The sequence below is a fragment of the Centrocercus urophasianus genome, unplaced genomic scaffold, assembly GCF_019232065.1.
Source record: "Centrocercus urophasianus isolate 14NV4802_14NV808 unplaced genomic scaffold, USGS_Curo_1.0 seq_10, whole genome shotgun sequence".
Classification (NCBI taxonomy): domain Eukaryota; kingdom Metazoa; phylum Chordata; class Aves; order Galliformes; family Phasianidae; genus Centrocercus; species Centrocercus urophasianus.
Genome location: NW_024884142.1, coordinates 46,032,390 through 46,057,622, shown reverse-complemented (window position 1 = coordinate 46,057,622; position 25,233 = coordinate 46,032,390). Strand labels below are relative to the sequence as shown.

Sequence of the window (25,233 nt, the reverse complement as noted above, 5' to 3'; positions counted from 1 at the left end):
GAGAATACTAATACTCAATAATACAAGATTCATCATCATGCACATACTGAGTAGCAGTAACTTCTTCTTATGAAAATTAACAATAGAGACTCTAACCAGGTGAAATTCCTGAGTGAACATGACTCACAAAGTGTTTTTGAGTCACCAGAATGATAGATCTATGAAATGAGCTAGTGCCTAAGATACATAAAGCTTAGGATCAGATAAAACATTTCCCATGAAGATATAAAAATTAATACTGTTGTACTATTACATCCCACTTTGGATATCACAGGCAATTGTGATCACCCATGTTCTGAAGAATGAATTTAGACTCAAACGGTACAGAAGACTTGGGGAATGGAGATATATCTCAGATATAAACATTAGGAAACTTTGATTTGTTTAACCTAGTAAAATGAAAATTGAAAGATGTGAGACAGTTCTAAATATATCAGTGATGATAATAGATGGAATTGTCACAAAAGGAAACAAAATGTAAGCAAGATATAAATCAGGTTGGAGAACAGTTTCTAATCATTAGGCATAAAAACAGCCTTCTCTTAGAAGACCAAGAGGAGAAAATGTATTTAAAGATATAAGTTGGCAGATTTATGAAAGTGGTTCTATGACACATTTGGCAGGAAAAGACAGAATAAATGAATTTTATGACCTGTGCAACTTTGTCCTACGTTCCTAAGAGGACTGTAATCAAAGGGCAAAATAAATAAAAGTAAAAACAGTGTATAAAGGTAAAAGAATCTGATACAGCATTTAGGAGAAGCTGAAATATGTAAATCACAGCAATAAAAGATTTAACCCATTTTAAGGGCAAGGTGAGATGTGATCAGTGATTTGGACTAACGTCAGAAAGAACTATTGATATCCTCATGCCAGGGTTCTGCTCATTCAAAGCAGCTATTAACAAAGGGGAAGACAAGAGTCAGGGCTGAATCAGGATCAAAACAGGCAATCAAGTTCGAAATGAAAGGGGACATAAATGGAAATCTAACACTGGTAGGAAAGCATTCTCCTGAGACCTTTTGTTGCTGGAGTCATTGAGTATTTTCAGTTTACAGGCTAGTATGCTAGCAGATGCAAATCGCTGCAGGTCAGGACATAATCTTGTAAAACTAAAAGGGGAAAGAAAAGAAAACAAACAAACAAACAAAAAAAAAAAAAACCAAGGAAAAGTAGATCTAGGCCAAGGAAACAGAGTACATGTAAATATGATAATTCGATGAGAAGGGATATGAGGGATGACAGCAGTAGTGACTGCATCTGGAGGATGCAGTCAAGGGTCAAGGGCAGAGCTGTTACAATTTTAAGAGATACAAGTGGCATTAGAATGGAGCTCCGTTATATGTCAGTACTCTCTTGTTTCAAACCCTTAATTTTACCTTGCTCACCACCCCATTAATTAGCCAGACTGTGAATCTCATATACCTAACCCATCTACTGCCATTATTTTTTATTAACTTTAACAAAGCCAAGTGCTTATCTATTAACACATCACAGTTATGGGCATAAGGAACAGACAGGAGTCATGGTCTTGGCTGATAATGGATTCTGTGTAGTATTTGTAAGAGCTGCTCATTTCTTGACTTCTAATAACTTTCTTTTTAAACTGTTGTTTTTTCTGACTCTGCTGCTATTTTAAATTGCCTATATATATATATATATATATTTTTAAAAAAAAAGCTAGAACTTAAGTGATACAAAATCTTTTCAGTTTTAGAATGCATTTAAAAATAGTCTATATTATTCATTTACTTGGGAGATCTGTTGCATGTGAGAAACTGCAAAAATTGTTAGAACTGATTAATAAGAAGAGTTAGTATCTACTAATTTTGCCCTTTGCAAAGTATAACTTTGCATCTAAAGGAGATGAGGGTTATTTGGCTGAATCATCACTGTGGGTTTTATGTTTTCCTGCCAGCTGCTAATCAATTATAAAATACATATATATTTAAAAAATTATAAATTAAATAATGATAATAAAAGAGAAGATTAACCCAATTCTGTAGAATTATACTGACTTGTCATCCTAAAAAAAAATAAAATTACTGCAAAACATGAAGGCAGGGAGAGAAACAGATGGGCGATATCTGACAAATAAAAATTCCAGACAGTGCCCTTTCTGTTTCATTCTACACATTTCAGCTACAGACTTTTTAGCATTATAAGGTTGCTTAGGTGATATTTCTCTTCACAGTGATGTCACATTCAAAGACCACCAAAAGTAAATTGATGCAGCAATCTAAGAGCAAGGATCACTTCAGTAGACTTTTACCAATTTATACCCTGAAAAATAGAGGCATTAACTCTATCACAGATATATAGATATAAAGATATATCATACATAATCATAGAATCTTTATTGATAACTGCACAGTATTACTTGTGGCTGGAAAATGATTTTAATGAAATAAAGTTAGTCTATGACATGAGCTCTAAATGTGCTTATTATAGTTACACCTGGCTGTTTTCTGCAGAACTCTTGCAGAATATGGTAGCATAATTGGCATGTTCCAGATATCCAGACCCAATAAAACATAGGAAGAAACAAGCACATGGAAAAGAACTATGTTAATGAAACTGCTGATCTTTTTCTATCTTTACCAGCAATAAGCTGAATGTCTTACAGATCATGTCTCATCAAGATTTAGCTTGACAGCTTGGCTAAGATAAAAAAAAATACATTCCTAGGTTTGTTTTATATAAGGCTGGTAACTACATGTTCAGAAAAGCAGAAAGCATCTGGTAGGAAAATAACCAATAAATTGAAATTGTTTTATGACATTTAATTTATTAATCAAAGCAAATTTGCAGATGACACTGGACTTGGTGAGGCATTGGAGACAAAAACTGGTACACTTTCAGTTTAGAGATACCTGGAGACAATCAAGACCTGGAAAATCAAGAACCTGGAAAAAGCCATGGCTGAACTGATCTTATGCAGGCCAAACTGCTGCATCAGGCAGAAGGTTTGACTAATAGAGCATCTCATCCAATCAACATTTCTGTCTGTGATTTTTATCACATTTGAATGGCATGCTTATTGTTATTAAATGAATATGATACTTTTAATGATCTTGTAGAAAAATAGGAAGACTTGCATAAATTGAAATGTAAAAAAAATAAGTCTCCTTGGTGGATTGGAATTAATGTAGTGCAAACCATTCCCGTTATGACAGGTTTCAAAACCTGTATTTTATATCTTTTTGTCCAATTACAGCTTTTATAAAATAGTTCTTTTTACAAATGGATAATGAGGTATTTGACATGAATTGTTTCTGTCTCTGGAATATTAGACAATAAAATCTTAAAATACATCTGAAATGAATATTAAAACCATGCATTGTGCTTTAATATCATTCAATATAGCACTTAAATGACAATTTTAAGTGTATACATACAAACATGCTTCTAACAGTTGCAATATATGATTTAAATTTTCTGATGATATACAAGGTCTGTGACAAAAGTAATGCCTCTTATTTTATCACGTTGGCCAACAACATCAGAAGCAGATGTTGATTGTATGGCAGCACAGGGTGAACCTTCTTGCCAGTATTCTGTTTCATTTTGCTGCTGAGCAACTGATGGTAGCAGAGAGGTAGTCTGACAAAATGGCATCTGAACGAGGAAGGGCATATGAAGAAAAGATGCTTAATTGAATTCCTCTGTGCAGAAAAAATGGCACACGTTGACATTCATTGACTCTTGCTGAACGCTTATGGAGACCAAACAGTGTATGTGAACACAATGAGGCAGTGGGTGGAGTGTTTCAGCAGTGGTGACATCGACATTGAAAGATGAGCCACGTTATGGACCATGCAGATATTAACGAGTGTGGCATGAAGACTCCTCTTGTACATTGGTGGTGAAAATGCATAGGTAATGGTGGTAACTATGCTGAAAAATAATGTGTTATAACTAAGAAGTAGCTGTATCAAACAGTGTTATCATGCTTTTTGAATCTGCTCTAGAATCCATGGAAATAAATAAGAAACATTACTTTCAGAGCAATGTATGTCTATATAAAATTGCTGCATGTTAAACAGTGCCTTTAATGAAAATCACATCCATTAATGTTTGTAAATATAAAAACTATCCATATTATTAAGAGCTCATGTAACACTGTTGTTGGAGAGTTTTCCTGACAGAAATGGAAAAAACTGAAAAGATCCTTGAAAATTTTTGTATTTCCAAACTTTAGGGAGCTGAGTAGTTTAGACAACTGTCTCATAGCTTTATGTTTCAATGCATGAGTAAAACAAAAGTATATACATAAATGTAACAAAATCTCACCAGGAATTTGTCAAGATTAATCTATTTTTTATGAAATCACTTAAAGTCTCCCAGATCGGATGGTTAAATATAAACATAAAAACCTGAGTATGTTAAAACATAAATTAGGCTCTATCTCAAAGTTATGAGAGAAGATTACTGATTCCTTGTAGTTATGGTAGAGAATATTGAAATGTTACTTAAGATGTCCTGTTCTGTGGGGTATTCATATACATACAACACTGTCCAGTTAGTATTCCTAACTCCCGAGTTAGCACAAAATGCATTCACACTCCAAAACAGGCAAAATCATTTGATTACCAGGACACTGGCTGGAACTATATGCATCCTCATCCATCCTGAGAATTTGGCTTCCTGGATGAAGGATTGGATTTAATTTGTCAGAATCCTTGAGGAGAACTATGAGAAGCCTCCCTGGGGGCCTTTCCCAATTCTGTTGGGAGCAGGGCTAAAGCTCAGGCTCTTATCCTGGCTCTGCATGAGAAATGCTGGAGGTATGCTTGTGCTTATCTCCTTGGGCCAAACACTTGACTTTTTGTCCTAGTCCCAGACATATCTAGTCTCTACAGACCTATTTGGCAATTATTAGGCTGTGTGACTACTGTTACCAGGCTTTTTCTGCTCCCCTCACTCACCTGCTCTTGTCAGTGAGGTCACTGCCCCCTCTGCCTTGATGCTGTCCTCAGCTTCAGGTTTGCCTTGCAGAGCACCATCCTCTTGCTTCTCCTGGACAATGATATAATAGCATGCATAAGCTTTCAGAGTCTGAATACAGTAGGACAGTGATCCGAGTTGGCTCATCTCAGTATAAAGGGTGTTCCAGGAAGTCTTGTGTCCTCTTGTCAAGGGTTAGGAGTAGGTCACAACTTTATAATGGAAGGCTCATGCTGTCAAGATGAAGGAGATGATGAAACAGTCCTTGAGATGCAGTACCCTCCTGGAATTATGTCATGCTGTAATGAATGGAAAAATTGCAACCAAAATACTTGAATCAAACCATATGGACATGAACACATATAAATCATTGAGAATAGTGTCTTCCAGCACGAAGACTGAAGGCAGTAAAAAGTATAGCTTTAACAAGAGACAGTCTTTACCATGGAGGACTAATGAATGAGGACGAGTAAGACAAACAAGAGGTAGGAAAAGAGAAAGAAATCCTGAATTTTGGCAAAGCATATTTTTAATAGCTCAGATCTTTGAGGGATTTTCTTTGAGTGTGTGTATTTAACACCACAGTAAATTACTGTAGAATACATTGTGTTTGCCATATACTATTAATACCTGCTGCTTCATACTTCTACTGTACTCTGTCCTAGATTTAGCCCTCAGTAAGAGCTATTCAGGCAGCCTAAATCTCATTAATAAATAAATGACGTAAATCTCACAAATAAAAAAAACTGATAAGGAATCAGAGATTTAACAGGAAATCATTCAACTTTGCTTATCTTTTCCTTGAGCAGTGACTAGGAGAGTTCTTCACAGCTCACAAAGGGTCACCACAGTCTGACTTGAGGTTATGTGGCCAAGTCACATTAGAGCTTGTGTTGAGAGCAGGCTGACTCAGAACCTTGACAAGAACTGAGAAATACTTTCCTCTTCCTATGACCTAAGTATAGACTAACTGTGCCTCAGTACAATTAACTAGTTTCACAGTATTCTTTAGTATGGTTTGACATGAGGGTTTTTGGACGGCTTTGTGTGCAGGGTTGTTAAAGTACTAAATTAAAACTCTTGATCTGTACAGCAGAGTCACAGAAGAAACCACAGGGGATTTGCAAAAGATAGCAAAAAAATCTTTTTGATTAGCTGACACTGTTGTTACCATTGAAGGAAATAAAAAATCTGTGAAAAATATATGTAGATAACTACCCACAGATATAAAGAAATTATAAAATAACCCTGATAATGGTATAACATCCAAAATCACCAGGCCTACTACATTTTATAAACCAATAGCCTGAGTGGGTGATAACATAAATGAAAGTATATCATAAAGAAATTAGCCCTGTCAAAAATACAGAAAATTCAGCTTTAATTTATCCCTATGATACATGTGAACCTGATACAACTCTCCTAGTAAGATCAATGTGAGCGACACTGTTATAACCAGCATGATTAAAGCAGTGATTTCTTTTTTCCTTTTTTTTTTTTAATATTTTTTGCTTTGCCTGATAAAGGGTAAAGAAAAACCATGATTTAGAAAATACAGACATGAACATTTGGGTATCTGAGTAGCAAGTGAGGATTACTTTGGCAAGATATGTATATATTCATATCTGAAAAGCAAATGGACTTTAATTATTTTGACAAACCACTGTCACTTTCAAGATTCATTGCTCAGGATGAAAAAATTAATATGCTTAAGAAGTGATTGTTCTTGTTTCAGCCTACTAGTTCAAAACTTTCAAATATTCCTTTCTTAATTCTAGTTAACATATTAAGCATGGAATTATATCATTTTCTATATGGGAAATTGCTGCAGTTCTGGTCTGAACAAAATATGCTTTATTTTTTTCAGTTACCAGATACTAGAATCCTTTTAGCCTGAAACACAGTTTTAAGAAATATTAGTTCCCTCATGTTTTATATGCATTTCAACTCTGTTTCTGTCATGAGCTAATATTTCACCTACATTGTGACACATCCTATTGCTACTTTCTGAGAGTTTTTATCAGAAAGTTGATTTATTTTGTAACTGCTGTTGCACTTAAACAACTGAAAAACAAAAGCCTATGTCTACATTTACAGTGCTCTTCTACAGCTACTTCAACAACTGTCCTAGCAAGAATATTTTGGTGATTCATTCATTCACATTCATATTTTGAATTTCTGAGATAACTCTGCATATCATAACTTGATATGGCTTCACAGTCCTGGCTGAGAGGAACTCCAACACTTACGTTTACTGATGGTACCATTTCCTTTTCCAAATTCTGGAGTGATCAACAGTGAGCTACTAGTTTCAATACACATAAATCCATCTTCAGGAGATATCGCTAGGCTTGCTTATTTCTATCCCCCAAAGTGAAACCTAAGACAACATTATCAGGTTTAATAGGGAAACATTCCCAGCTGTTCTGGTCTTTAGGTAGGTATACATTCCTTCCAACATCCATGGAAAAGAATCCATGGCTAGTATAACTAACTGAAAGAAGAGATGGCTATTCACTATACACTGTGCTCTCACAGTCACATAGCACCAGGATTAGACACATCAGCCATGTTTGTGATGCCAGGATTTTTGGAATGCCAAACATGTAAGTCTTTCTCACCCTTCCGTACCAAGATTAGTTGCATAGCAATTCTTACTTTCGTTGTTAACACTTAGTACTCATTTGCTATTACAGAATCACAGAATTGTACGGGTTAAAAGGCACCTCATGAGATTGTCTACATCAACATTTCTGCTAAAGCAGATTCCCTGCAGTAGATTAGAAAGGGAAGTGCCTGGGCAGGTTTTGAATACCTCCAGAGGAGACTCCACAGTCTCTTTCTTCAGATTGTTTGGGTGCCCTGTAACCCTCAAAGTAAAAAAATTTTTCCTCATGTTCATATGGAACTTTCTGTGTTCCAGCTTGTGCCTCTTGTTCTCTTGCCTGGGCAGCACAAAAAAAGAGAATGGCCTCATCGCTTGTCTCCTACCCATTAGATATTTATAAGCATTGTTAAGTTTCTTTCCCTCTACTCTCCAGGTTGAACAGTCTCAGGTCTCTCAGCCTTTCCTCATAAGGAAGATACACCAAGACCTTCATCATATTTATGTTTTTCTGCTACATTCTTTCTAACAGTTTCCTATCTTTTTTGAACTGCAGATGAATGTCAATGGAATTTTTTTCTTCACAGAGGAATTTAATTGCATGCCTTTGCTTCATCCACACTTCCATGTCAGAGGCCATTTTGTCAGACTGCCCCTCTGCTGCCATCTGTTGCGCAGCAACAAAACGTAATAGAATATTGGCAAGAAGGTTTAACCCTCTACTGCAATCTTCTCCTGATGTTGTGGGCCAAAATAATGAAAGAGGAGGGATTGCTTTTGGAGTGACCTAAGTACAAAGTTTTATGGTCCACCACAGCTGATAGTTATATTGATTTGATGACATACACTTTATAACCCTGTTGCAAAGAGGGTTATAAAATGTTTACAAAGTATTATAATAATACCAGTAACACTTTGTGAGCTATGGAAGGCAAAAGAGTAATCTTTCTCACTCTCATAGTTCCGATAAGGTTAAGCATTTCTAACACCTTTGCTCACCTGCTGCTTGCTTATTTGGTTCCATGAGGAAAATACTATCTATAACATCCTCTGCACTTGTACTTCTTCCACTTTCCTTTATTGACCCTGGAGTCTTTTGTCCATCTTTTCTGTTTCTCCTCTTGTCCTGAAGCCACTACATATCTTTCTTTCTTCGCATTTTAACAGGCAGCATATTAACTAGGCTGGCTAGATTAAGGAAATGATATTTGTACCCTAGTTGATAACTTTCTGCTGTACCCTCACTTGTAAAATATGTTCCTCAGCACAATGGAACATACATGTCACTTATCCATATTCTAGTTGGATTTTCTGCACTTGAGAATGATTTGCATCAAAGCACAACCACTTCCAAGTCCTTATTACAACTATATGTATCGTTCTACCGTTGCACATGCTCAGAGAAGACCAGGTCCTGTAAAAGCCGAAGAAAAAGATTAATTTTATTCAGCATCTAACATAAGACATAGTGAATGGCTGCCAGCACATGCAGCAAGTTCAAAAATCTGTTTGTGGGATGCTTCCCACACATTTCCCAATTTTCCCTGGAGACCTTTCTGCTATTCTGAACCAGAAGCCTAGACTCAGGACATGCTACATTTTATCATATTCCCTAAAGTCTCTAATTCCATGCTAACAAACTGCTAGAACGTGTACAGGTTTCCATCAGTCAGCAGAAACTCCTGGAAGACTTGGGTCCCTGTTGCAGGGTTTACAAGGACACAGGACAGAGAGATGTGCTTTGAGGTATCAATGCCTGAAGAGGAACTTATGTCTGGTTTCTCTCTTGAGGCACTTTTACAACACTTCAGAAGCACAGATCATTTGCTAGTGTTGGAATCCCTTCCTCTCCTGAGAGGTACATGTTCTTTTCCAGATCACTCTAGTCATGTAATTTGGAAGAAGAAACAGTAACACAAGATGTAGCACTGATATCGCACTGTCTTTTGGGGGCCCACTTATGCCTGCTTGAAATCCCAGTTTCAGGCTGATGGTATTTGTCTTAGCAAGTATTGACAAAGCAATAACACTGTAAAGAAGACTCCTGGCTACCAAATGACATCCTGTCTTTCGTAGTGAATTACTTCTGGTGACTCAAGGCACAGTATGACCTGAGAAACTCAGTTCCTTGGCCATCTACAATTTCTTTCGAGTGCTTTTCAGTAGCCTAACAATTTCTTAAACAGTATGCCAAGAGAAAAACATGTAAGGACATGAAGGAAAAAAATATGAAGGAAAACATGAAGGAAAAAATAATTTCCTAATCACCCACTCGACAGAGAAAGTAGCAAACTGAAGAAACGCAGGTTTCCAAGGCAGAAGACATCTCTGCCGGGGACTGGGAAACACTGGAAATATCCTCTATTTCTAAACAGGGGGGTTCATCTTTTTATGCGGGGCAATGATAGGTGTCTACAAACCCAGACTGTGCTTGCAGCTCAATATTTTAAGCAACAATCAGCACTGAAGGGCATCTACCCTAGGTCAGACAAGAAGTGCTATATTTAGCCTGCATAGAAGCAACTCAGACACATTTCTTCAGGACAAAAAGAAAATAATCTTATTTGTGAAATAAGAAAATAGTGGAATAAGATTGAGCATTCATGAAAATGTTATATATAAGAATATTAATTTTTTACTAACTTCCATATTGTTTCCATGTTTTGAATAAAATAAAATGTTCTAGTAATTTTTTTTTACTGTGATTGAGCACTGCATTGCTTTAGAAGCAAAGAGAATATTCAGCCTTTCTCTAAAATGAAAGTTTCTAGATCTTTTGCTTCCAATGATAGAATTTAAAATATATTTAAGTATTGTAACTGAATCAGTAGATTTATGAGAACAAGCAGCTGAACTTTTACCTTTCTGTCAAGATATAGTGAACCTGAGGATCATTTTTTGTGAAGTTAGAAAGAGTTCTGGAGAATTCTTATTTCTAGACTCTAGCACTCTTCAGAGAAAGGCCTTTAGCCAGGTCTATTTATTATAAGCATTACAGGTGAACAGGACTTGCTGAGCAGTGAATAGTGAGAGCAGAACACACAGAAATTTTTGGAGAGGAGAAAAACATTTGCTTTATAAAACCACTTCAGAAGGCTCAAACAGATTCTGGAGCAAATAGACATTGTACAACCTATACCAACACAACTATTTTTAGTAGAAGTAAATATTTTCCTGGCTCCTGTTTATGAAAAGAGAGTTGAGTTAGTCACCTTGCATTTTAAGCATTTATGATTTACTCCTTTCAACAGCTTACTGTGAGAAACTACGATGCAGATAATAGGGATACTTATACTCTGCTGTGCGTATACTAAGTAATTCAAAATTTACTTTAACATTTCATTATAGACTTTCTGCAGATACCAAAGAAACCTACCTTCCTTTTATTACAAATTAATAATGAGAAATCTTATCAAAAATCTGAGAAATTGAGTTTATCTGACAGACAAAAGAATGTTATGTCCTGGCTATATAAACAGGACTTTTTTCCCCAATTCTTCTGTTTACATGGAACATTGTTTCTATGTACCCTATAATTCTTTTCAATCCATTTTCCTCTTGGCTGCAACTAACAATTTCTGATTGGGAAAAGTGAGGGTTATTTAAATGTTTTCCTAATAGAGCAGCAGATGCACTTTAGTTCTTGATTTCTCTCTTTCCATTCCTAACCTGATCTCAGTATGTAGTGTTACTTGTTCAGCTTTGTGTATTTCTATCAGAAAATACTTTGTGAGAAACATATTAACGCATAATTCCTGTCCCACTATGACTATGATAATAACAGTTGGAATTCTTAACAAAATAACCTGAGAAGCAGCTCATCTTAACAATGAGAAAGTCAGGCAAAAGTGCCAGGAGGCCTGCATGGACCAACGAGGTGTTCTTGGCCAAACTTAAACACAAAAAAAGAAGATGGAAGCAACAACAGGTAACCCAGGAGGAATGCAAAGCACGTTTAAGCAGCCAGGGATCAAGTTAGGAAAAAGAAAGATCAGAATTGAATCAGGCCAGAGACATCGAGGGCAACTAAAAGGGCTTCTACAAGAATCGCAGTGACAAAAGAAAGACTAGGAGAAGTGTAAGCCCTCTTCTGAAGGAAACAGGAGACTTTGTTACCCAGGCCATTGAAGAGGCTGAGATACTGAATGCCTTCTTTCTTTTAGTCTTTACCAGGAAGACTAGCCTTTGGGAATCCCAGGTCTCAGAGTCCAGGATGAAAGGCTGGATGAAGGAAGAAGTACCTTGTATGGAAGAGGATCGGATCAGGGAGAACTTGAACAAATCGGATTTTCATAAATTCGTAGGCTTTGAGAGAATGCACCCATGAGAGTGAGCGCTGAGGAAACTGGCAGATGTGATTGTGAGGCCATACTATATCTTTGCCTGATCATGGCAACTGGGTCCAAGACTAAGGATAGCAAATGTCACACCTATCTTTAAGAATGACAAAGAAGATCCAGGGGAAAAACAACCCAGTCAGCTTCACCTTGATTCCTAAGAAGGTGATCACCAGATTAATGGATAGTATATTCCTAGATCTCAATAAGGCTTTTGCCCCCAGAAAGGTACTCAGAGAAAAGCTATTGAGGTATGGGATGGAAGAGCAGACCGTGAGATGGATCAAAAACTGGCTGAACCAGAGGGTAGTCAGTGGCAGAAAGTCTAGTTGAAGGCCAGTAGCAAACATCCCAAGGGTCAATACTAGGTCCAGTCTTGCTCAGAATCTTCATCAACAGACTGGACAAGGGGATAGAGTGTCTGGAACACTTCAGCCTAGAGGAGGCGCAGGGTAGAATTAGTTAATGCGTTAAAATAACGGAAGGGAGACTGCAAAGATGATGGAGCTTGGCTATTTTGAATGGTGCCCGCTGCTACTAATAAGAACAACTGGGCACAAATTGGAACAAAAGAAGTTCTGTCTAAATGTCATAGAATCAAACAATGGCTTGGGTTGAAAGGGATCTTAAAGGTCACCTAACTAGAACCCCCTTGCCATGGGCAGAGTAGGCAAACACTATCGCAGGTTGCCCTGGGTTCCATCCAGTCTGGCCTTGAACACCTCCAGGGACGGAATATCCACAACCTCTCTGGGCAGCCTGTTTCAATATTTCACCAACCTCTGAATAAAAAAATTCATTCAAACATTTAAACTTCCCCTTTTTTAGTTTTAAACAATTTCCCCTTTTCCAATTGCTATCAGACTGCATAATAAGTCACTTTTCTTCCTGTTTATAAACTTCTTTTAAATACTTAAAGGTTGCAATGCCTTCTCCCTTAAGCCTTTTCTAAGCTGAGCAAGTCTGGCTTCCTTAAACTTGCTTCATAGGAGAGGTGCTCTAGCCTTCTGATTATCTTCATGGTTCTCCTCTGAGCCCTCCCTAGCAACTCCACGTTTTTCTAGTACTGGGGGGGGGGGGGGGGGCTAGATCTGGATACAGTACTCCAGATGGGGCCTCACAACTACAGAATAAAGAGAGACAATCACCTCCCTTGACACAGCTGGTTTTCCAGGCTGCAAGAGCATACTGATGGCTCACTTCAAGCTTTTTTTCTGCCAGAACGCTCAATTCCTTCCCTGCAGGGTTGCATACATGAGTTCTTTTCCAAGTCTGTGTACATAAATGGGATTGCCCCAGCAAAAATGAAGCACCTTGCACTTGCAGGTGATGGAACACTGGGGTAAGTCGAAGTTGTGGAGACTGTGGAGTTTACCTCCCTTGGAGATCTTCAAAAGCCACCCAAACTCTGAGCAAGAGGATTGGACCAGATGATCTCCAGAGATCTCTTCTGGTCTTAACTATTCCATGATTCCTTGAATATATGTTTGAACTTTATATATTTTTTTTCATACAAGGAAAAACTAAAAAAGATTCTGGCTGTTATTTGTCATGAAGCCATCAGTTTTTTCCTCAAAAACCAGCTCTGTTGTAAAAGTTACCAGCTTCTTTAAAAGCAAACAACAACAAAAAGTATGTCTATTTGTTCTTGAAATATTAGCCAGATATGTGTATGTAACATTAAAGAGTTATAATCTGAATGAAATAAATGAAGTATATCTATTATTGTGTATGTATCATTTATGTAGCTTTTGAAATGATTTCTAAGCTGTAAAACAAGAACATACAGAAAACTGAAAACTGTCAAGGTAACAAAAATATATTAAGACTTTATATATCTTACAGGAGGAAAAGATTTTGACCTTGAAGAAAGAGATGGTAGAAATGTGATAAAAGTGCAGTGTTATGTATCTAGGACTAACAATGTCTACAGAAAAGGTGTCATTTGCAGAATACAACTGAAAGGGTGAGAAACTTATCCATGATAGTCAATCACAGGATGTCTATGATTCACAAAGATGATGAAATCATGAAAAAGTAAAATACACTTTTCTATGTCTCAAATATTTTCCATAAAAGAAGGTAAGATTGACAACATTTTTCAAGCTCTGACAGAACTCATGTGAGATACTGTATACAGTTTTGATCACTCATATTCAAGACAAAATAATTTAAAATGAAACCAGACTAAAGATTATTAAATGAATTTATAGGAAGAGTTTAAAGGCCAATAATTTCTTTCAGGAAAAAAAAAAAAGACACAAAAGCTAAAAAGATCTATGGCTGATTTCTCAGAAAATACTAGTATTCCTCAGGAAAAAAAAATGTTAGTGTCAAAGTACACAGCTAATTTCTGTTACTAGAAACTGGTATAAGTTAAGTAAGGATAAATAGCAGAAATGTTGGTGTAGGCAGTCTCTGGAGGTCTCTTCCAGCCCCTAAAATTCTGTGATCCTTTGATTCTGTGATGAACTACAAATAGCAATGTGGCTGTATGGGAACTGCTGAGTCACGGCCTGAACCTCTGATTGATCACCTGAGGTGAGCCATGAGTCAGCCAGAGGAGCACAGGTGAAGGCAATTCACCTGTGCTGCCGGAAGGGGTGGAGCCAGGCTCCACCCCTCCTGGACCTATTTAAGAGCTGGCTACCAGAGGGGAAGGATCTCTTCTGGAGATCCCCTCTTTTGGTATCTTCTGGTGAGCTCAACCCAAGGGTAAGCTCTTCCACTTATTCTCTTTTGTGATTGTTGTCTGTTTTGCCTTACTCTCTTGATTATATTGCAATTATAACATCTTGATATCTATTGATTATACACAATTATATTGTGACTATAGCATCTTGGTTATACAATACACAATTATATTGTGACTATAACATCTTGGTTATACAGTGGCTTTTTGTTGTCGTTGTTGTTTTCCTCACAAGAATTGTTTAGATAAGAAATCGTAAGAGTTTAAAATCAAATTAGATCTGCTTAAGTAGCAGATTACATGAGACTTTTAACTGTAACAAAACTAGGTCTGAAAACAGAGGAAGTCCCTTCCAATCATGTAACCTACTTTAAAGTCATCCTAAAAGAGTAATTAATACCTGTCATTGCAAATAATTACTGATGGAAGTAAAACGAAATATTGAAAATATTAAGAAATTATGTATGTTGCTTAATCTTAGAGAGATATGCATCCTAAAATTTTTTATCTAACAAATAATTAGCTAAATGTTTTACACAACTACAAGAAGTCACGTTGTGAACTTCCCATGATCAAATCACTGTCACATTTCTTCATGTTTAATGAGCTGGTTCACTTAGAATATGCAGCAATATTCTTTCTATTTTTTATCTATTTTTATTTTTATGGGAAGAGTTATAATATAAAGGAACTTGATAACAAAGGATGAATTGCAGGATTTGTCCATATATGAGTTTCAGCAAATGAATTCACTATAAGGAGACACTGTTATTTCCTTTCTCATTTCTACTTTCTACTATTACCCTCCTGATTTGATCAAATTAAAATTTATTCAGTTCCCTCCTACAAATTTGCAGTCAGCAGATTATATATCGTATAAACCCACCCTTCTCATGAGACTTAAATACTTTATCATAATATGGACTAACACTAAAAAGTAAAAAGTAACATGCTTGTGACTTCAAGGGAATTGTTGATGAAGGTCTGCAATTTGGCAAGAAGTACTCAGCAATTCTGTGTTTAAAATGTGAATAACTTCTTTATACACAAACATACAACTAACAATAAGTCTATTGTATTGTTATCACAGAGTGTTATAAGACAGCCTGTGCACCAGCTGTTTTTTTTTTTTACAGCATGCAAAAACTCCGCTTCATCATAAAGTCTTATATTTAAACAGAAAGTCTGGCATATATTCTGCCCATGCTATAAGCCTGTAGTTCTTATGAACTATTACATGAACTAATTATAATAAATAAAAAAATCTGGTGATCACTTAGATTTAATTAGGTTGTGGTTGAACTAACCTTGATCTTTCACCTTGTATTCTCCATATATATCTATGCATACACAAATTTAAATTAGAAAAAAAATGTTTATTATAACACCTGTATATTAAATAGGTAACAAGGTGCTATTATAACTATGTCAAATTAATTTCTTTGGCTTAATTAACTGAGTTAATTTGTATCCTCTTCTGTTTTCTCAAAATCAATCTGTTTTTTAATCTAAAAGATTGTGCCGACATATGCAATATGTAGAGTGCCCTTCTATTTAGGTAAAGCTGATAATAAGCCACCACACAATTCTTCTTAAGTCCTCAGTAATGAAGTTCTGGCATGTCTCTGATTTTTCTCCACATGATTTTAACCAAGAGCTTTTCAGTTTTACTGGTACATAATTAGAATATATGCATAAATTCCGCTCTACTGCTTCAATGTAATTAAAGATCTTTCTTCAAGAAGAAAATTATAAAGCTTTTTAAGCAGAGAAAATCCTTGACTAAAAGCATTTTTATGCATGAATCAATCTTCTGAAATATTTCTGAAAACAATTAATAATGGTCCATTTAAGAGAAACCATCTAAGTTGTTCAGTGTGGGAGAGGAATTTCTTAGTGTTGTCTTCTGCGTAACTTTTATAACTGTCAGGAAATGCAGGATGTCCAGGCATTCTGCTCATGCAAAAGATGAAAAACCCCTTTTGTGATAAGGAGTTTAAGTAAATCTTTTTACAATAGGGTTATTTAGTTATCTAGATGTATTATACTCCAGTAAAGCATAGAACAGAAGACCCCCTCCTACTCAAAAAATATACATTATTGAACTGTACAAGTAATACTAAGTTATTTCAACTTTACTTCCTCTTTCAAAGCATGCCCCGAATGCAGCAAGCAGAGACAGCTAGCAGAAACAACAGTACACAGCAGCTTCTATGCTCAGCTTCTTCTATTGCAGTCATTGAAACCTGGATAAGAGTGTACCTATCAATGGCTACCTGCTGACAGGCAAGGAAGTAGGAGAGGAGGCATTGCCTTCTGCACCAATAAAGAAATAGCATGAAGAGCTGTCCCAGAAGAATGACCATGAGCAAATCAAAAACTTCTGGGTGAGATTTAAAGACTAAGACAAAAAAAAAAAGGGAGCCTTGTGCTTGATGCCTTCTACAGGTTATCTGTTGAAGCCTTTTTCCTTCAGCTACAGGAGACATCACAAACACAAGCTTTCACACTGCTGGGGGACTTCAACCATCCTGTCACCCCCTGAAAAAGTATCACAACAAGCTGCAGATAATCCAGGAGGCTCCTGCAATGCATTAAGGATAAATTCCTGAGCCAAGTAACAGACACTCTACAGGGGAGCTGTTTAGTTACAGCTTGAACTGATGATTGAGCACCTGGTGAAAGGTTGGTGGGACCAGGGAGCATAGGCAAATAGTTTACACTTGTGCTCCCCATGTGACCAGAAGGGGAGGACTCAGGGTAGAGCTACTCTAGACTCATATAAGAGTCAGCCACAGAAAAGAGAACATTTCTTGGACTTTGGCTACTTTTTGAGAAATAGTGCATAATCTGATAATCTGATCTGGGGGAACAATGTCCTTCCCACTGTAAGCAATGATTGGAGTTCCTGAGGAACCTGAATTTTCTGGGGGTTCCAGTGAAATGCACCCCAGGGCTTTAAGGGAATTGACTGAAGTAGCTATCAAGCCACTCCGTGATATTTGAAAAGGTAACAGTGGCAATCAGGTGGAGACCCTAGTGACTGGAACAATAGCCGTGACACATCTGTTTTTAAGGAGGGTAGAAAGGACAACCTGGGGACTATTGAACTGTCAGCTTGTCCTTTGTGCAAGGGAAGTTTCAGGAACAGATCTTCCTGGAAGCTATACTAAGGCACATGGAGAAGAGGGAGGTGATGTGGAACAGCCTGTATGGCTTCCCCAAAGACAAATCCTGCCTAACCAAGTGGTCTTCTATGATGGCATAACTACATCAATTGATGAGGGAGGAGCTACTGATGTCATCTATCTGCATGGCCTTTGACATGGTCCCCCACAACATCCTTATCTCCAAATTGAAGAGATACGTATTTGATGGGTGGACTATTCAATGGACAAGGGAATAGTTGCGAGGTTGTACCCAGAGTGTAACGTTCAATCACTCAGTGTCTGGCTGGAAATTAGTGGGAGGTCATTCTCAATGCAGAACACCCAAACTATGTAGGCCACTCTAAAAGTAATGTGTCCTCCTTATTTCCATGGAAATTATAATAGATACAAAGAGCACAATAACGCTTTGATAGAGCAAATTCTCAGCTATGAAATACTATTTTTCAACATCGATACCACAATTAGCTATGCATTTTCACCAGTGATGAACAGGTGACTGCATACCATGATTGTAAATATCAACAGTATAGATGCTCCACCATCACCACTGCTGAAATGTACCACGCCCCACTTTAAAGCTCACATCCACTCTTTGGTCTCCATAAACATTCAGCAAGCACTGATGAATGTCAGTGGGTATCTCTTTTTTTTTTCCCCTCAGGGAGGAAGTCAGTGACACACATTTGCTCCATCTGTTCTTCCACGTCAGAGGTCATTTGGTCAACTGCTCCTCCTGCTGATGTCTGTTGCATGGCAACAAAATATAATGGAATGTTGGTGGAAAGGTTCATCTTTACCTACCATACCACCACCATCTGCCTCTGATGTCATGAGCCAACCTAAGGAGGCATTACTTTTGGAGCAGTCCTCATATAGATTGAAATGATCATTGAGGAATTCCTGCAATCTGTAAGGCTATCATTTAAGACTTTTAATCTTCTAACTTTCTAAATGAATGTGATCAAAGGAATTTCAAATTGTTAAGAGCCTGGTATTACATCTTAACAAAAAGAAGTTTAATCTTTTATTACAACCTTTGAAATTTCTTTTTTTTCTATTTGCTTATATTTGTGTGAATATGTATGTTTTTAGATTACATTAAATTAGCAGGACTTGTTGACTCTCTTGAGGATAGAGAAACCTTGCAGAAAGATCTTTACAAATTGGGGGACTGGGCAACCACAAAAAGCATGAAGTTTAACAAGAACAAGTACCAGATTCTTCACTTCTACTGAGGCAATCTGTCATATATGTACAGAAATTAGGGGATGAGAAGGACTGTAGTCCTGCAGAAAACAAAAATGGTGAACTGTTTAGAAGGCAAGATGTATAAGTAACAGCTAGAATCTCTTGGTTTGTTCCATTCAGGGAAGAGAAAGCTGAAGGAAGGACTCATGATGGCCTACAGCTCATCATGAAGGAGTAGAGCGGTTGTGCTGATATCTGTTCTCTGGTGACAGAGGTAGGACCTGAGGGAGCAACATGGAGCTGCATCAAGGGAGGGTCAGGTAGCAGATTAGGAAAAGATTCTTCACCAGAGGGTGGTTGGGCAATGGAGCAGGCTCATCTGGGCAGTGGCCATGGCCCAGCATTGCTGGATTCAAGAGATGTTTGGACACTGCTCTCAGACAAGGCTTTGTATGCTCAGTAGTCCTATATGGAGGCAGGAGTTGGTGTCAATGATTCTTGTGGATCCCTTCCAATTTGATGAATAAAAGTATAGAGATTATCAGCAAAATTGCCAAAAATCTTCATAGATTTGAATGTAAAATTTAATTAGTATCTGGAAGAAACACAGCAAGGAGATATGCCGCAGCAGTGCACAAAGCAAAGTAGGCATTCCAAGAATATATACTCTGAGTTTCATCTCATCTGCCTTCATATGGGTACCATAGAGATATTTATTCACATGTAAGCTGGTAATCATGGATTTTCCTAATGGTGAGGGGGGAAAACGGTCGATTTCATGGTACTGACCTGTGGCAGCTGACCTGCGTCAGATGCCAGCTTTAGACTGAGATAAGCCATTTGCTAGAACTACATTTCTTATTCAGCAAGGTACATGAAAGGGACCTGAAGATGTAGTTCAGAATGAGCTACAGTTAATTGATATTAACACCCACTTCTGGTACTAGCATCTCTTGTGATCTTTATTTGGAGACCATGCACACATTCCTTAAGGGAATATGTTTAAATAACTGCTCTTGATGAAAAGATGAAATTTTCTTTTCCTCATTATGCTCACATGTGTACTCACAAATTATGTTACTTTGTCCAGCAGAATATCCCTAACTGTGAAAACTGTCAGAATCTCTTTCCTTCTACTGCAACAAAAATAAGCAGTCAACATATACTGACTTTGAGACTGCCAAAAAAGGACAGACAATTCTGGTGTCACATGGTGATTTCTGAAGTTTTGTTTTACATAAACAAGTAAAAACTTATTATTGTGACATCCTGCTCTGGACAAGTTGGCCATTGCAGTTTCCTTTCTGTCTATACTTTTTCTTATTTTCTCTCACATCATCGAGATGTGTATTTCTTACAGTCCTCTTTTGTACTGTCTCTTTATTTGCACGACTAGTGAACTAATTCCTCTCATGACCCTTAGGCTTTGAACAGCTTCATACTCATTCTCTGAGAAAAATCATCCTCTACAAATTCTGACCAAGAATCAAGATCATTCAAAGAGCTTTCCAGTGTTAGTGCTGTTAACCACTCAATTTTTTTATTCTTGATTTAAATTTTTTTCTGTCTGCATTTGAGTTTGGCTCCTTAGGTAAGGAATTTTATATATTTTTAAAGTGGCATATGTATTTACAGTCATACATTTCTGAAGACTAAAAACGAACCCTGCTAATCTTGTGTTGGGGAGTGGGGTAGCTAGTAGATATCTCAACTACACAATAATTCAGCAGTATTCTCCATCACACAGCTTTATGGTTCTGTGAGAGCATGCCACGTATATCTTTGCCTAAATCCAAAATTTCCATGCTCTTAGATCTGGTTTTACCCATGGATCTAGAGCATTGTCATGGGAAAGTCTGAAAAAATCCTACAGGTGTGAAGTAACTTCATTATGGAAAGTGATAGTAGTGTATACCCTCTGTGCAGGCATTTATTCTAGAGGAAAAAAGATATATGTGTATATATATATATATATATACACACACTCTATTTGGCCAGCTAGTCTTCTGACTAAGAATGATGAATCTTTAAGAAACTTATTTTATTTCTGAAGACAGATCTTATTCCTTATGAAAGAGCATGCTAAGCAGCCATGACTCATCCTTGTACTTGAAGCAAATCTAAGTCCCACAGCTAAGATGAGGCTATAAGGAAGAGATAGGATTGACTGTCACATAAAATGATCTGTAACTCCACTTCTGTCTAAAATAAAAGCGTATGAAACTTCATTGACCCACTTTTCATTAGTATTCTGAAACATAGTCTTTGAAGGACAACGGAAAACTGGAAGAAATAATGTCTGAGGGAACTGGCAGTTCTGAAGATCTTATTCATGAGGATATAACGTTATACTGTGATCCTACTGACCAAGATATATATCATTTACATGCCTATCCAACCACTCTTCCTGTTCCTGAAACCCAGTCCTACCACGCTTATGAATCACAGCAACAGCCTGCTTCTCTAGGAAGAGAAAATTTTGATCATATTTCAGGTACTGAAATAGAAATATATAAATAGCTGACGAGGACAATGATGACTGTATCCTACCATAAACTGGGAAGTTTTTACCCCAAACCAGATAATAGGTTTAATGAAGCTTGTAATATTAGCTTGCGTGTATAAAGAACATGTTAAGAAAGAATGACTAGCAGAAGTAATGAATGGGAAAAACAAAGAATGAGGCTACTCTTTGACTGAGTCTAGTTCTCAGTAATTGCTTGTACAGTTTGCTTTTTCCCAGTGCTCTGTAAGTGGTACAGTGAGTATTAAATTTTCTGCCGTCACATAAGCAGACCTTTTTTATGCAATAATAAAACAAGATTTGATATATCTTCCTTTGCTCATTACTTATGTCAGTGAAACATCCAGTAGATGTACACCAAAGTAACTAACTAAGAGCATAATTTGTCCTGCTGACTGCAAAAATAAAAGCTGAAGGTAATATACAGAATGAAAAAAATCTATGCCTAGTAGGCAAAGAAGGAGAATAGATTCCCAAATTGCCAAGCTTCTGTATGTCTTTTCTTGTTAAACTGCGAACTTCTTAAAAAGAGGCTGTCTCTTACTAACCAGATTTTAGGACATCTTAATTCAAAGGAATCTTGGCTTCAGCTAGGATCTCTAGGTAGTCTTATAAATAATAATAAATATTGTACAGTGGTAATCTATAATGTCCTGTGCTATGATGTATGTCAGAGACTAATAAGGATATTTCATCAGTTCTAAGAGTACACCAAGCCCAAGAGATCTAAAAGAAATATTTTAATTAAAAATCAGTTATTTCTGGAGACATATAAATGTGCATTTTTATTTGGTATTTCGATACTTAATTTTTGAAAATGTATGAGAACTGATAAGTACTACTAAGTCTGAGGTTTACATTTATCTGGCAGAGAAGTTACCAATTCGGTATTCTCACTAAGAAATAGAAACTTCTTTTCAGAATTCCTGAAATTACAGCTAACAGAGAGGTGATGCTTGTGCAAACAAGGACTACAATTCTTCTCATGTGGTCAAATTCAGACCCTTTATAAGCAAATAGTTTTTTCCAGCATTATTGTTGTCCTAGCTATTCAATTTTTAATGTAGAAATATTGCTGTTAAAAAGCTTAGTCTTCTTATTAAAGAAGGGAAGAGGGAAGAGAAACATGAGGCTAGCTTGGAAAATATCAAAAGAAAATGAGGATAAATAATTTTACAACTGTGCAACCTTTCTTTCATAAATTCCTTCAAAGGAAGGGCAGGAATATACAGGTATTTTTAGGGTTTTGTAGTGTGAATAATCATAATTATAACTCTTTACATCCCTGTAGTGAGCATATAATCATAGCTCTGTGTCGTTCCCCTGTTAAATACAGTTATGAGCAAGCTGTTTTTTTCTTGCAACTTTGAGCTTTTTAAAGAACATTTTTAAAGTTCTACTGACCTCTGTAGACACTAAAACGTAGAAGAAAATTCTTGCACTGGGAGAAGTGAACTTGTTTACATGTATTTACCTCACAGTCAGTCCATCAACTCTAAGTTTTAATGAAGCATTTTTCTTCCTTTTGGCAGAACTATTTATTTGTATTAGAAACATGCATAATTTCCAGAACAAGATTCTTGCAGCAACCTGTAGGTGCTTCATGAATGACTGACTAATGTATGTAGATACAATAGGTAGAAGGAAAAATGATTTGAATTTTAAATTGCAGCTTGCAAACTGTTAAACCTCACCGCAGACCTTTCTGGGCAGCATGCTGAAGATGCTGGAGATATTTCTTTAGCTTGCTTTTGAAATTGGAATAAATAAATGAACAACAAACTTTGTGAATCATAATTACTAAGTATCTCCACTAACTTAGCAAAAGGATTAACAGTGTACAGCTGCAGATCAAAATAAAGACAAGTCACGAAAGATTTTATTTTAATATTTGGTATTCAAGATGGCTCATCTGAAGCAGACCTTTTCATCTCTTTTCACCTGCTTTAGGGAAACACCGTCTTTCTTTTTGCAAATGGTGAGATGGGACAGTTGCCTAGATACTAATGAAGAAAATGTGAATTTTGCTAGAAGAGATGAACTGAACAGGGTTCACAGTGAGGAGAGAGAGAAGCCAGATGGACCCCTGAAATTTGAGCTTGACATCTGCCATCAGGATCCAGGATATGAGACTCCAGCTCCACTGCCACAGGCCCGGGTAAAACTGCTCTCCAGCTGGGAAGCAGGATGGAATGTGACCAATGCTATTCAGGTAAATTCTTACTGCTCTACTCATTATAACTATTTACAACTATAATTTTTACAATTTGGTCATCATTTAGCCTGCTTTTTTTTTTTTTTTTTTTTTCAATTCACCATCATTCTGCAATTTTCTAAATGATCTGTGAAATTATTACTAATATATTTCAATTTTACTGCATAAGATTAACACTCTACAAAAGTATTGCTCCAAAGGGAATAAAAAAAAAAAAAAAAACACAGGGATGTTACTTAAAACTTCAGAAATATTTAAACTAGTAGAAAATGAAAAGGTGATGATTGCATCTGTTCTTAAAGTCTGTAAATTTTATTTGGTAAGTATATTTTAATTCAGTTACAGAGAAGTATGAGAAAATTGAGAAAAATATCTCCTAGAAATAGGGCAATAAGAGTTAGATTGAGTTCAAATATTTTCTGATGTGTAAGTTACACTAGATATGAACTGGAGCACGAAAAACACAAAGTGTGATAATAATCTTCAGTGTTAAAGAAAATAGTCGAGTTGGCAAGATTTAGGGATCTGGTCCTAGTATTCTCTGTGGATGTGAGTCCTTTTTCTGAGTCCTTAAATTTAGCATAAAATGTTTCAGATTCTTTTTCTGACTCTTCATGATTCATTTCCTTACATAATTCAATCATTACAATTGAATTTGTGTTTGACATGGTAAGAAGAAAGTGGTACCCACAGATACATCTAGTCCCAGTAACTATTTGACTTTTTTATGGCACTCTAATTATACAAAAAAAATCCTTCCGATGTCACATAAGTCTGTGCTCATGCTGATGAACATTTGTTTGTGTATTCAGTTCATCCTTCAGTTCTGCAAAGGAGTAAAAGAAAAAGGACGTATTTTAACCTCGCTCTATTTTCAGGCGTGAGCACCACCACACGAGAGCCAATGTAATAACATTTAAGGCACAGTATCACATCATACTCAGAAAGTACTCAGCTGTGAATAGAGGTCCTAAAATAGCCAAGCTACTTTTTAGTAACATTTTTTCTCTTTGATATGTCTCATCAGCTTCTAGTCAGAACAGGAGCCTGGGTTGAGAATCCATTGCTATCTCTGTGAGTTTTACCTTTGATTTAACCGAAGCCAAGATTTCATTCTGGAACTCAATTTTGTCAATATTTGCTGTATGACCTTTTGAGAAGTCACCTTCTCCCTCACTCATTGTTTTTCCTTCTGAAAAACAAAAGCAATAATGTCTCTGCAATGCATCAAATTGTCTAAAAAGTCCCAAATGTCTTTATGTAGATAATTACTAATAATCATTAATATTATGGCTTCCAGCTCAAAAATAGATCTGTTACATAGAGATGCTAACTTACCCAGTCATATCAGTAACTATGGTCTGAGTTAAAACTTTCAGCTTTGTAAGCTTTGCATGCTGCTCTTTGATCTCAAATATTTTAGAAATCATAATTAAAAGAGAAGGCAGCTACCATTATACTGGGCTTTCATTCTAAAGCAGATGGCAAAACCTGGGAGCTACAGTTCATCTAAAAGAATTGACAAAATGTTCTACTGACACAGTGCAGTGCTGAG

The 25,233-nt window shown here is 36.6% G+C and overlaps 1 protein-coding gene across 1 annotated transcript in view; it reads left to right on the top strand.

Moving 5' to 3' along the window:
• The first annotated feature begins 14,572 nt into the window (after nt 1-14,572).
• LOC122160308 (vesicular inhibitory amino acid transporter-like) overlaps nt 14,573-25,233 on the top strand; it is a 33,289-nt gene continuing 22,628 nt past the window's right edge. Inside the window, exons 1-2 of the mRNA XM_042818719.1 lie at nt 14,573-14,604; nt 23,414-23,675. Coding sequence (XP_042674653.1) covers nt 23,439-23,675 — 237 coding nt within the window. The 5' untranslated portion in view covers nt 14,573-14,604; nt 23,414-23,438. The remainder of the gene's footprint in view (nt 14,605-23,413; nt 23,676-25,233) is intronic.